Genomic DNA, 14,270 nt, shown 5'->3' with positions numbered 1-14,270 from the left:
TTAGGGACGGCTAGCGCAGATAGCCCTCGTGTAGCTTTGCGCGAAATTCAAAAAACAATCGTTCAGAGTTGGGTCGAACCAATCAAAAAAGCAGCACATAAATTTGTTGTCGAAGTTAACCTCTTTCGACTACTATTTTCGGTGTCCAAAAACTTTGATATTTGAGTACAAACAAAACCAAAAGCGTTTGAATAAGAGGAGTGAGACAGCATTCTGGACTTCGTCATTTTCGAAAGAAAATAAGCTAGTGATTGAAATGTTAAAGAAATTCCTTCATTGTAATATTTGCTAAAACACTTTCCAGATATAATCTTATATACTTTATTTCTTTTCTTTTTGAGTTTTCTGTGGATTCGGTTTCGGAAATTCTATTTATTCTATTTTTTTCCTTAATATTTTGCTTCCAATAAATATCTCACCTGTCACCACATACACATCGACTACATTTATTACATTTAAATCACATTTGTTCACTTTAGATTTTCAAGGCTTTGGATCGCCCTCTGATGTTTCCAGAATGTTTTACATTCGTTTTCTACACTTAAAAACAGGTAATCACACAGAAGAAAAACAAAAGAAGAGGAGATCCTCAAGAGCCGCAGCTGTAATTAGATCTCAAATTGGTATAGAGATGAAGCTATGAGCTAAAAGTTTGTACATGAAAAAAAAACAAAAAAAACTCAGAGCCTTTCTATGAGCCGTTATGCCGCGGCTGAAAAACAACAACCTGGTTCTGGCCAGAAAAATGAAACATATTAGTCAAAGAAATGACAAAGAACGTTGAATACTGACATTTCGTTGCTCACTGTAGAATTTATAATCTACGACGATTGTCCTGCCATGTATTTAACAAATTAAAGTGTTTTCTGGATATTAATTCTCCAGATTTATCCCCAATCCGGAACTGGATAAGTTGAGAATTTAGGGTTAAAACCAAAATGAAAGCAAGTACCAAAGAGGTTGTATATTTGTTGTTAAGCACGAAGCTACACAATGGGCTTTCTATGCTCTTCTCACCACGGGTATCGAAACCCAAATTTTAACATTATAACCTCTCCAACTTACCGCTGAGTCACCAGAGGGCATAATGGAAAGACTGAAACTAAACGAACCTTATGATGGTTTGTTTGTTTGTAGTTAAGCACAAAGCTATACAATGGGCTATCTGTCCTCTGCCCGTTACGGGGATCAAACTCCTGTTTTTAGAGTTGTGAGAAATAGAACAAATGGGGCAACGTTTCGGGCAAATTACTTTCGTTGGAACCATCTCGTGAAAATAATTAAAAATTTGATACGAGAGAAAAACTTTAAGATAATAAAATAGCTAGGGTCGATTTTTAATTCGGTCTGTCGAGATATCTCTCTGCAATAACATAACTTATTACAAACATCCTCGTTACTTTACTTTTCAGAACAGTTGTGATATCTTATCCTGCAGGCTTACCCTAAATTAGTCTAAGTTATCCTGAATGAATCTAATGAAGAAATAACAAAATCTATTCACTGATTTTATACTAACTCTAAGTTAGAATAAATATTATTAAATATTAAATATTAATAATATTATTAAATATTATTCTTACCCTAAATTAGTCTAAGTTATCCTGAATGAATCTAATAAGAAATAACAAAATCTATTCACTGATTTTATACTAACTCTAAGTTAGTCTTTCCCAGATCAAATTCTTCGAAGATGATGTTGATGATGTAATTTTCTCCTGAGATGAAGGTGTAGAGGATACATCTAATGTTGTCCTCATAGGGAACAGGCCAGTTTGGTGACGTGAAAATACCGTACTCTTTGCCATACGTACTGTCAAATACGATGCACCCGCAATCTGTCGGTAGAAATGTAACCATAAGAATCAAAACCAAAACCACAGTTGAATTAAAAATCAAAACCAAAACTACAGAAGGCATGTTCTTCTAAGTTGAATAGCATTAAAATGTCATATTCCTTGCTGTATTTGATTAGAGACTAACAAAAGAACCATTCTATATAATATAGATTTTAGGGTTGTAAGTCCCTCAACTTACCGTTGTTCCACCGGGGGTCAATTAACAAATAAATGGGTGATAATGCTTGAATGAAGAAAAAATTTAATATAAGTTTAACATAACAGCAAATGTACAACGTTCCGACAAGGTTTTCTCATCATCAGTAGCCAGCACCTGGGTTCTCTCTTGATGTACTTACTAGTAGCCAGCACCAGGGTTCTCACCCTCAGGGCAAACAAAATTCCTGACTATCTTTAACCTTAAAGCAAATAAAACTTCTGAATGTTTCCTGAATTTAAAGCAAATAAAATTCCTGACTCTTCCTTAACCTTAAAGCAAATAAAATTCCTGACTATTCCATAACCTTAAAACAAATAAAATTCCTGACTCTTCCTTAACCTTAAAGCAAACAAAATTCCTGACTATTCCATAACCTTAAGAAATTCTTCTTCGACTGAAATGCGACAAAGATGATTTTAATGGCACACACAACCTCTCAGGTCAGTCTTTCTCCCCTATTTATTGAACTCGCCCAGTGATGATTTAAGATCCTAAAAGTAGATATGAAGTCCAATTTATAATTCCTCGAAACTGTCACATCTCTGTGAAAAGTATCTCAAACAGCTGGTCTGCTGAATAATTTAGAAAAATATAATATTAGCATCAATGCTGAATTTTTTTCAAATCCTTTATAACGTAGGTTCACTCTGGTGGCCCCTAGTGGCGGCTCAGCAGTAAATCTGATGGCTTATAACGCTAAAATCAGGGTTTCGAAACCCGTGATGAGCACAGCACAGATAACTTTGTGCTTAACTACAAACAAAACAAAAAATCATACTGGTAATTATAAGATAACCCCCAAAATTATAGAATACTAATTTCCTAGATTTGTCCCTGCCTTTGAAACGTATTTTTTCTAGAATTTTCCTTGATCGTTAAAAGCATAATTTAATGCTTATTTAAGTTAAACTGACCTACCTTCTAAAGAATGTTAGCGGTTAAATAAAAGGTACTGAAACAAAGGTCAGTAAGGTAAATTTTGTAAAACTTTTAAACTTTGAGTAGCTGTTTAATGATTTCACTAACTCTGGTTTTTTGTTTTGTTATTTTAGTACTGGATTTGATAAAAACTTGAAACTTTTTATACATTTTTCGTATTTCAAACTGAGCAGAATTATGATTTGATATACTTTAAGTTTGATCTTATGATACAGAATTTTTCATGTTTAGAACCAAAAAATGCGTTTTACCTTCAAATAGAGCAGGAACAAAAGTATGTCGAGGAAAGAATAGGCTAAGGACTTCGGTTCTTTTCTTATAGAGTTTTTTACTATTACGAAAAAGAGGTATTATATTCCTAAAAAAATGCCTAAATGTAGTAATCAGAGCAGACAGTAGGTTTAGTACTTTATATTTTTTCATAGAAAGTTCTTTAAGATTAGAGCAAAACTACAATATTTTACTTACAGAGACAGTCGAAAGGAAATAGACCAAGCAGAAAGTAGGCTTAGCATTTTGTTTTTTCCATACTTACTTACTTACAGAGACAGTCGAAAGGAAGTAGACCAAGGACACAGTAGGTTTAGCACTTTGTGTTTTTCCATAGAATGTTATTTAAGAGTAGAGCAAAACTATAATATTTTACTAACATCGACAACCAAAAAAAATAAAAAATAGACCACGCAGAAAGTAGGCTTAGCACTTTTTTTCATATAAAGCTCTTTAAGATAAGGGCAAAACAACAGTATTTTACCTGCAGAGACAGCCGATACGAGAGTAGATCTGGGAGAAAGTAGGCTTAGCACTTTGGTGAGGAACAACACTGATTGTGATATGGTCTGAAAAACAATAATAAGAAAATAATGTTTATCGTTTAGTAAACTAAAGATTATAGTATACATAAATAAGACTTGTACAATACCTCAGAGTTTTGTTTAAGAAGAACCGCAATTTGGATTTCATATAATTTTTCTATATTAATGAGTTTATAGGGGGTAATAAGTATGTGACAGACAAACAGACAGAACCTTTATCAGCAAAAAATTAATTTGAATATGTTTGCATTTCTAGCGGGAATGTATTTTGTAATGACAGTTCCTGACAATTATACATCTGTTTGAAACATGGAAGACACTTAATCAGTTTCAGGCGTAATTTAAAACAGTTTTGTTTTCGGTTTCACGTTCAGTTTCACAAGGTTTTGTTTTCAGTTTCACGTTAAGTTTTAAAAACTTTGTTTCAGTTTTATTTGCAAACTTAGATAGTTTTGTTTTCAGTTTCATATATAAATTCAGATAGTTTTGTTTTCAGTTTTATATAAAGATTTAGTTGGTCTTCTCTTCAGCTTCACGTTAAGTTTTACAAGGTTTCGTTTTCAGTTTCATAAGCAAACTGAGCTGATTTTATTTTCGGTTTCATATATAAATTCAGATGGTTTTGTCTTCAGTTTCACGTTAAGTTTTACAAGGTTTTGTTTTCAGTTTTATATAAAGATTTAGCTGGTCTTCTCTTCAGTTTCACGTTAAGTTTTACAAGGTTTTGTTTTCAGTTTTATATACGGATCTAGATGGTTTTGTTTTCAGTTTGAAAACATTTCTCTTCATCAGGTTAAGTGTTAAATAAATTTATTTTATTCTAAACTGTTTGTAGAATGATATCTATCACCAACCTGCTTTTTTCGTGTCCCCATCGTCTTGGCTTGGAATATCCAGAGACTGTATAGTTAACTTTGAATTTAGCATTGAGGGAATCTCGTGTTTTTGTGTGTTAAAACTTCCAATCCCATCTCTACACGAACCTGTTAAATGAATAAACACAAATAAATCTGTTTCACACACATTAAACCAATTTTATTCGATGGATAAAAAAATATACATTGTCAGTGGATTTTTTAAAATTTCCGTTCACAAAGAGAAGATCTTGGGTTATTATTTTTTTTCAATAGAAAATTAAAAATCAGACCGTGAAAAAGTTAGCCGTGGTCTCGTGATAAAATGAAAAACAAAGAAAGATAAAATTAAATAAAATGTGTATATTCTTTCCTAAAGATAAACTGGTCTTATCAACAAAAAAAGTGCGAACATAATGTGGGTTAAAAGTGGGCATTAGCACCAGCTTTCCAAGAAATTATTGTATACTTTAATTGTATCTCAATAATGGGATGTAGCCACTATTTACCGACAATTTTTTTTTTATTGTGCTCAGCATTTTGGAGTCTGTGTCAGTTATAATTGTGACAGTCAAATCCCGCTATAAAATTATTATTGAACAAGTTTCTGTTTATTTCGTATTAAAAAGTCACACTTTTACGCATATACGTATTTTTTTCAGTGATGTAATTTTGCAAGTTAGCCCTGACGAGTGGTGGGCAGTCCCCCTGAAATGACCGGATAAGCTTATATAGACTGGCGCGTCAATACAAAAAAAAATGCAGTTCCCCACCCCTGGAAATTGTGAAAAGTAGTAGTTATGTTTTAACTGAAACAGTTATAGCTTTACATGATTATCAATAACTAGTTATCACCTCTAAAACATCTCCAACTTTCTGATTTTAACTTTCTGTTGTATGAAATGACGTCAGATGCAGGGCATTTTCGCCAACAACAGCCGGAATGGTAAGACAAACCAACAGATAAAACTCCGGATTGTAGTACCCAAATTTTCTACTGGGTTTTAAGAAGTCAGCACAGAGTTCAACAAGTTACTGATACTGTTTAGGCCTGTTCCACAAGGTGGATAAATTAAAACATAAACAAGTTTAGTCCAGTTCCACAAGGTGGATAAATTAAAACATATACAAGTTTAGTCCAGTTCCACAAGGTTGATAAATTAAAACATATACCAGTTTAGTCCAGTTCTACAAGGTTGATAAATTAAAACATATACCAGTTTAGTCCAGTTCTACAAGGTGGATAAATTAAAACATATACAAGTTTAGTCCAGTTCTACAAGGTTGATAAATTAAAACCTATAAGTTTAGTCCAGTTCTACAAGGTGGATAAATTAAAACATATACAAGTTTAGGCCTGTTCTACAAGGTGGATAAATTAAAACATATACAAGTTTAGTCCAGTTCTACAAGGTTGATAAATTATAACATGCAGTAATTTGCTCCTCTAGAGACGTAACCAGATGGTTAACGTGTCTAGTTGTCCATCGAAAGGTTCGAGTATGCGATATTCTGCTAAACGTACTTTCAGCTGTAGGTGCATTAATAAAAGTGGCAGTCAGTTCCGCAATTCGCTGAAGAGTAGCTGTGTAGGCGGAAAGTGCTGTTGACATATAGTTCTTCTCTTAACAGCTCTATATTAGAGAAATCTCTGTCTAAGCCTCGGCGTTTTTCAATTGGCCGTTTGGCGTATGTGTCACGTATGGTACCCTTCGGGTTCACAATGCCAAGTTTCTATAACAAACCAATACTTTCCTAGTGATTTTACGGTGTGACGTCACAGTGCATTGTGTTGAAACACGATAAATACTTCTCTCGTTATTAATAATCGATGTAGTACCGGTTCTAGAAGGCCTTGCTGATGATATTAAGCTAAAGTTTAGGGTTATAGAGTCATTAAGATCATCTGTACTGTTTATAATCAAAGCAGTACGTTTTGTTTTGTTTCATTAGCTCCCAACTGACGTAAACTTGATGGAAATGTCAATAATGCGAGATGAAAAATCTATTCGGTCGGTGGAAACACAACTTTCTAGTTAACTGTCATCGAGGCTATCTATTTGTTTGTCCGTTTATCTGTCTGTATATTTCTGTCTACGTATCTAAATCTCTGTCTGTCTAGCTATATATCTGTCTCTCTATCTGTATATCCGTCTATCTCTGTCTGCCTATCTATATCTATGCCCTGATCAGAGGGTTGTACGACAGCTAAAACATCTTGAAATGATAAATCCCCATTTCTGGAGCTCTGATCAGAGGATTGTACGACAGCTAAAACATCTTGAAATGATAAATCCCCATTTCTGGAGCTCTGATCAGAGGATTGTACGACAGCTAACACATTTTGCAATGATAAATCCCCATTTCTGGAGCTCTGATCAGGGGGTTGTACGACAGTTAAAACATCTTGTAATGTTAAATCCCCATTTCTGGAGCTCTGGTCAGAGGGTTGTATGAAATACAGTGAATATTATTTATAACAGCAGAACTGAGATACAGCTTGTTATAATTTGAATATATCTTGGTCATTCAAACCTACACTTTAGGCCCTGCACATGTATAAAATTACATTACCCTGCACATGTATACCTATTACAGACGTTCTCAACTACATCCAACTGGTTTAGTGAACAATAATGGCAGCCTGATGTGTCATGGGTAGCCAATCAACATCAAGTTCGGAGTAGCTTAAGATTCAGTGCACTGAATTTAATTTGGGTTGATTTAACGACCAATATAAGTCGTGTTATTTTTGCAGACGATAAATCCCTAGTGTTAGCTCATACCGGGTCGCGATAAAATATGTAAAAAACTGAATCATTATCTATTAGTGAAACATGAAGGTTCTTCTGTCTCAGACGCAGAACGGTTGATTGAATAAAATCGGTCTTTGTTCATTCGAGGGAACAGAGATTAAATCAGAATGGACAAGTTACATCCTAAGCTTTATGTTTTTAACACGTGACTGAACAATTGGTAATGTTCAACATTAGAAATATGAACAAAACATAGATAATGGATATTATTATTATTAACTTCCAATCAGATTAATCTCTCCGCTTAGAACAAAAATAAATATTAACCTGGCCATCAGTATAATTTACTTTATGTTTATACTTATAAAGATTTATTTCATCAGTTGGGTACCTTCGCTGTTAACGATACTTTTGGCCATAAACCCAATAATATCTCATGAGATTCGGTCAGCTTAGGAGATTTAGGTTAGTCCTAATTCCATATACTAAGTTAATAATGAAAAATAACTTCTACAATAAAAGTTGAATACTCAAAAATGAAACTAAAACGTAATGACATTCGATATATTAAAGAATACAACCAATAATTTTATTGAAAGTAACAATAAATATATTATATTAGACCTTATTTAGAGAACGTATACATGAAAGTTAATAATAACGTTCTACATCAAAAATACAAACGAGAGATAAATAAAAATGCGCCACTTTCAGTCATGTTATTTTGACGTTATGTTATATTTCTTTATTTATGGTAACTAAGTAACCAACAACAGATATTCATAGTTTATTACATTTACAGGTCCTGTATATGTATAACTTCACAGCTGCAAGTACGGGCCCTACTCATGTATAAATTCACAATTATACTTACAGGCCCTACTCGTGTATAAGTTCACTACTATACTTACAGGCCCTATTCGTGTATAAGTTCACAACTATACTTATAGGCTTACTCATATATAATGTTACAGCTACATTTATAGGCCCTATTCATGTATAATGTCACAGCTACAATTACAGGCCCTGCACATGTATAATGTCACAGCTACAATTACATGGCCCTGCACATGTATAAATTCACAATTATACTTACAGGCCCAACTCGTGTATAAGTTCACTAATATACTTACAGGCCCTATTCGTGTATAAGTTCACAACTATACTGACAGGCCTTACTCATATATAATGTTACAGCTACAATTACAGGCCCTATTCATGTATAATGTCACAGCCACAATTACAGGCCCTGTACATGTATAAGGTTCAAGTACATTTATGGGTCCAGTTACGGTTTGGAAGAGCTATAAGCCTAACTTTCTTGTGAAAATAAACATAGAATTTAAAGTACATACCGATCACCTTCTGGGCATCTCGATTCTGACTTTACGAAGAATCGCTTTATTTCATTAAATCTGCGCTTGTTATATGGAAGTTAGTAGAAGTGTTTGTTTTAGTGACGCAATTCAAAGCCGCCCGACCAATCTCACTAGCCTGCCAACCTCTTAATGATCTTGCTGATCACCGAAACCTGATCAATTTGAAACCGTTAAGCATACCGTAATATCAGAAAAGGAAAATTGTGAATATCGTATAATATGAGATCTTGTATTACATATCTGGTGTCATGTTAGCAAAATGAATTAAGTAACAACTAGAAAAGTCCCCGTGCTACGCGCGGCATTAAACGTCACATTCGTTTGACATCGGCTTCACGTATTTTGCTACCAATTTCCTCGCTCAGCTCAGCACTTATATGCGGCATTAAGATGGTCAAGTCAAAATGGCCGCCAAACTCGGATCGTCCCTTTAATTACACATCCGTCTGAACTCTATCTTTAGATGGTCAATCTCATGTCCTTTACCTATCGAAATTGGTTCATCCAGTTCCTCCTAACAACATGCGACACCAGACAGACAGGTGGACAACTCTGCTTTACATATATTAAATATGTAAATACATATGACAAATTACTAATTAAACATATTTTCTATTGCTCGTTTAATAGGGCGAATTCTACAGTTAAATGAACTGGTAAATTGACTTAAAAGATCGTATTACTAATACTTTAGCTTTTCTGTCAATACATTGATTCTGTGACTGCAAGAGAAAGAACAAGATATGTTTGGTGTGGTTTAAATATTCGTGGAAAGCTACCAAGTGTACTCTAATTTTAAATTGTTAGACTAGAAGCAAGGCAGCTAGTCAACATAATTTTAAATTGTTAGACTAGAACCAAGGCAGCTAGTCAACATAATTTTAAATTGTTAGATTAGAAGCAAGACAGCTAGTCAACATAATTTTAAATTGTTAGACTAGAAGCAAGGCAGCTAGTCAACATAATTTTAAATTGTTAGATTAGAAGCAAGGCAGCTAGTCAACATAATTTTAAATTGTTAGATTAGAAGCAAGGCAGCTAGTCAACATAATTTTAAATTGTTAGACTTAGAAGCAAGGCAGCTAGTCAACATAATTTTAAATTGTTAGATTAGAAGCAAGGCAGCTAGTCAACATAGTTTTAAATTGTTAGATTAGAAGCAAGGCAGCTAGTCAACATAATTTTAAATTGTTAGACTAGAAGCAAGACAGCTAGTCAACAGAACTCACTCCTAACTCTTCTGTTACTCCAATCGATCAGTAACATTTCACTTTTATACCACACTCAGTAAAAGTAGAGAAAGAAGTTAGAAAAAATAATTTCTTAACGTGTATGTATGTATCTGGAAGTGGTCGGGATGCAGTTATCATAAGGTTTTCGGAGAATATAAATATACATTACTTGTGGAGAGTAAAGACTATCAAACACTAATTACAAATCACCAACCAAACATTGAATACAGATCACCAACCAAACATTGAATAAAGATCACCAACCAAACATTACATACAGATCACCAACCAAACATTGAATACATATCCCCAACCAAACATTGAATACAGATCACCAACCAAACATTACATACAGATCACCAACCAAACATTGAATACAGATCACCAACCAAACATTAAATACATATCACCAACCAAACATTGAATACGGATCACCAACCAAACACTGAATACATATCACCAACCAAACACTGAATACAGATCACCAACCAAACATTGAATAAAGATCACCAACCAAACACTGAATACAGATCACCAACCAAACATTAAATACAGAGCACCAACCAAACATTAAATACAGAGCACCAACCAAACATTAAATACAGAGCACCAACCAAACATTAAATACAGAGCACCAACCAAACATTTTTACATGTAAAGTAGTTCTTAAGGTTTAGTATTTTACATGTAAAGTAATTCTTAAGGTTTAGTTTTTTAGATGTAAAGTAGTTCTTAAGGTTTAGTATTTTACATGTAAAGTAGTTCTTAAGGTTTAGTATTTTACATGTAAAGTAATTCTTAAGGTTTAGTTTTTTTACATGTAAAGTAGTTCTTAAGGTTTAGTTTTTCTTAATTTCACTAAGACTAAAATTAATATAAAAATGTTCATTGATTTTTCCGCTCAAGGCAGTGGTCGGACATGTTTTGCACAAATGAACGCGATGAGTCAAATTGCCCTGTGTCCAATTCGGAGATCGAACCCCGTATTTTTGCGTTACAAGCTGTCGAGCCCAATCACGAGATATCACAAAGGTAAATAAAACTGTTAAACCTGTATGTTTAGTTACAATACAGAAATATGAAAAACTAGAAATATCTCCAAGTTTTAATTAGGCATTGACTCCTTTTGTTTTTTTGATAGCCTATACTTATACACTAACGAAACGAACGTTTCTGTATGATCTCTTACTATATTTCTGCCCAAAATATATTCGATAAATAAATGTTACATATCTGTATTTATAAATATTACTTCAAATTTTGGGTTTTTTCTTGGAACTCTGTTCTGAAACATACCCTCCCCCCCCCTCCCGCGACAGGCTTGAGGACTTATAAAGCTAAAATTCGAAGTTTCATTCCTGCAATGGGTCCGACGCAGATAGCTCATTGTTAAGATTCAGGCCCGAGAACAGCAGGAAATTAATGTTTCATCAATTATATATTTTTTTCACATATTTTAACCCCTGGTGGTTAGCTTTTACCAAATTATTACGTCTCGAAGTTAAAACGAAAGATAAGCTGATACAATGATCCTGCCCCCCAGTAGCACAGCGGTATGTCTGCGGACTTACAACGCTAGAATCCGGGTTTTGATACCCGTGGTGGGCAGAGCACAGATAGCCCATTGTGTAGCTTTGTGCTTAACTTAAAAAAACAAACAAAACAACACAATGATCTAAGAAGAAAATATTTCAGAAAATCATTTATGATGTGTAAGCACTGTAGGCTAAAGTCACTGATAATTTCAACCCACAGAAGAGGGATTTAGTTTGAATCAGCTTCGGCAATAATGTTCTAAAATATATATATATATAGTCCTAATGGAAGTAATTTCATGTAAAGTCGTCCAAGTAATTTCACCAAATAAAAATGAAAGTGCGGAATATTACTCAAGTCTGTTATTTTGAATATAAATGTATTCATTACAAATAACGTTCGTTTTTATTATATTCAAAGGACAATTAATTGCGGCTTATATCCATATTTTATGGAAATTGGTCTCATAATGTTTGAATACTTTAAATTTGAAACTCAAGAGAAATTGAAAATAGATAATAATTGCCATAAAATGAGAGAGGAAAAAAAAGTCTATACGCGTGAAAAATGGCTATAATTTTAATAAAATCTAAATTGAACGTTAGGTGTCGCTAGTGTTTAGATATGGCTTTGACAATATTACTGGGTTCTTCACATCACGTGACTGTTTTAAATGGTCATGAAAATCTGAATATTTTTGCTATGATTACAAAAGTCGTCTTTAAGTTTGTTTGTTTTTTTTATTTGTAGTTATGAATATTAATTATCCTCCGTGTTCTACAGTACCCTCATACTCTGAGATAACGACAGGAGGATGAAGGAATTATTACAAAATCGTCTCTTTTTGACCAACTATCTCGCTAAAACGTATCTTACTTTTCGTCTCGAAAATGATTTAATAAAGATAAATAAATGACAATTTTCTGACCATGAGAAATTTCTCAGTTTGAACAAAACACAACAAAAGTAAAAAAAAAACTCAATTTCAAAACACTCTATTCCACGTTCTGACGTCACAATTCGTCACTAAAATCGATTTGTACTAAAAAACCCTTTATTTAAATATTAGCATTGACTCTATTTTAAAGTCGGTCATCCAATAAGAACTTTCCAAAGTGTATAAAAAAATGTACTAATGATCTAAAAACGACAACAACAACAACTACAACAATAAGAACTTTCCAAAGTGTATTAAGTGTATAAAAATGTACTACAAATCTAACAACAACAAGAACTACAACAACTACAATAACAACAACTACAACTACAACACCAACTACAAAGCCTCCACCCTCTCACGCGACTCAGAGGTAAGTCTCAGAGCACAATTCACTAAAAATTAGGTTTCGATACCCGCGGTAGGCCCAGTAAAGATATTCAACTTGTGCTTAACAAAAATTACAACAAAATCCATCAAGTATAATAGAAATATTTCCACACTACTAAAAAAAACCTGCTAGAGTGGCTAAAATTACAATATTTCAAGAATTTTAAAATCCCTCTACAGTGGGTTAACTCTAAGAATTTGTTTGTCTGTTTGTTTGTTTTGAATTTCGCGCCAAGCTACACGAGGGCTATCTGCGCTAGCCGTCCCTAATTTAGCAGTGTAAAACTAGAGGGAAGGCAGCTAGTCATCACCACCCACCGCCAACTCTTGGGCTACTCTTTTATCAACGAATAGTGGGATTGACCGTCACATTATAACGCCCCCACGGCTGAAAGGGCGAGCATGTTTGGTGGGACGCCCTAACCACCTGGCCATGCCGGGCCCCATTTTCTTGTGAGAAAATAGGGAAATATGTAGGCTTCGTGATATCTACTACTACGCCATCTAGTGGAGTAGCAGGGCTCTAGTGGTTCCTAAACAACCAATCTGAATGCCCATCCTTTTTCATTTTATCCATAAAATATTATACCTTAAATTAATTCACTATTCACTTCAAACCCCCGCTCTTTACGATCGATCGACGACCGTAAAATCTGGTGACAATACGTCATCAGAATATTAGCGACGTGGGAACCCGATATTCGCGTTATGTTAAATATCTTTCTTCTCCACACGCGAGTTTGCTTCTCTCTCTCTGTTTCTAAGTTCTCCTCGTGGAGTCATACAACTTATCGATCTTCGTGCGCTGAATCTACGTGTAATCTTTATAATCAGGTTGGTTTAACATTAAACTAAAAGTATTTTTTCAGCCGTGTGAAGAAAAAAAAGTGTGTGTAAAAAATATTTCCTCTTTTGTTTTCTCATAATTGAGGTAACCAGTATAGCACCCAGGTAAATGGTATCCAGCCGTCTACCTAGTAATAATCTATAGGGTCGATGGTTTCACCGAATTGAAAATCGATGGAGGTGTTATTGATATCGAAACCAATCGCTTCACTGATTAAAACATACAATTTCCATGCGTTGCAGTGAAAACAACCAGTTCTCCGCCACTAACTACTATGAACAATGTCCCTTGTTTTATGTCACACCCACTCTAAATGTTGACGGAGGAAGTAAAACGAAGATGTTTGTGTGTATCTATCTGCTTTGTTTAGGTTTGTTGATCGTCATGTTTCCAGTTTCTAATGATTAGTAAAAACTAATTATAGTATTTTGGCAATTGTGTATAAAGTTAAAATCATAAATCATATTCAACGTTAAATCAGTACACAATTAAAAACATTTTATTTAGGCCTATCTATGGCCTTTTAA

The 14,270-nt window shown here is 34.0% G+C and overlaps 1 protein-coding gene across 1 annotated transcript in view; it reads right to left on the bottom strand.

Moving 5' to 3' along the window:
• LOC106465183 (tolloid-like protein 2) overlaps nt 1–14,270 on the bottom strand; it is a 57,263-nt gene that overhangs the window by 36,900 nt on the left and 6,093 nt on the right. Inside the window, exons 2-5 of the mRNA XM_022393032.1 lie at nt 4,667–4,795; nt 3,752–3,836; nt 3,249–3,328; nt 1,658–1,838 (exon numbers count right to left, since the gene is read on the bottom strand). Coding sequence (XP_022248740.1) covers nt 1,658–1,838; nt 3,249–3,328; nt 3,752–3,836; nt 4,667–4,795 — 475 coding nt within the window. The remainder of the gene's footprint in view (nt 1–1,657; nt 1,839–3,248; nt 3,329–3,751; nt 3,837–4,666; nt 4,796–14,270) is intronic.

The sequence above is a fragment of the Limulus polyphemus genome, unplaced genomic scaffold, assembly GCF_000517525.1.
Source record: "Limulus polyphemus unplaced genomic scaffold, Limulus_polyphemus-2.1.2 Scaffold1861, whole genome shotgun sequence".
NCBI classification, from domain to species: Eukaryota; Metazoa; Arthropoda; class Merostomata; order Xiphosura; family Limulidae; genus Limulus; species Limulus polyphemus.
Note: the sequence above shows the minus strand (reverse complement) of the source record. Positions and strands in the feature narration are given on the sequence as shown.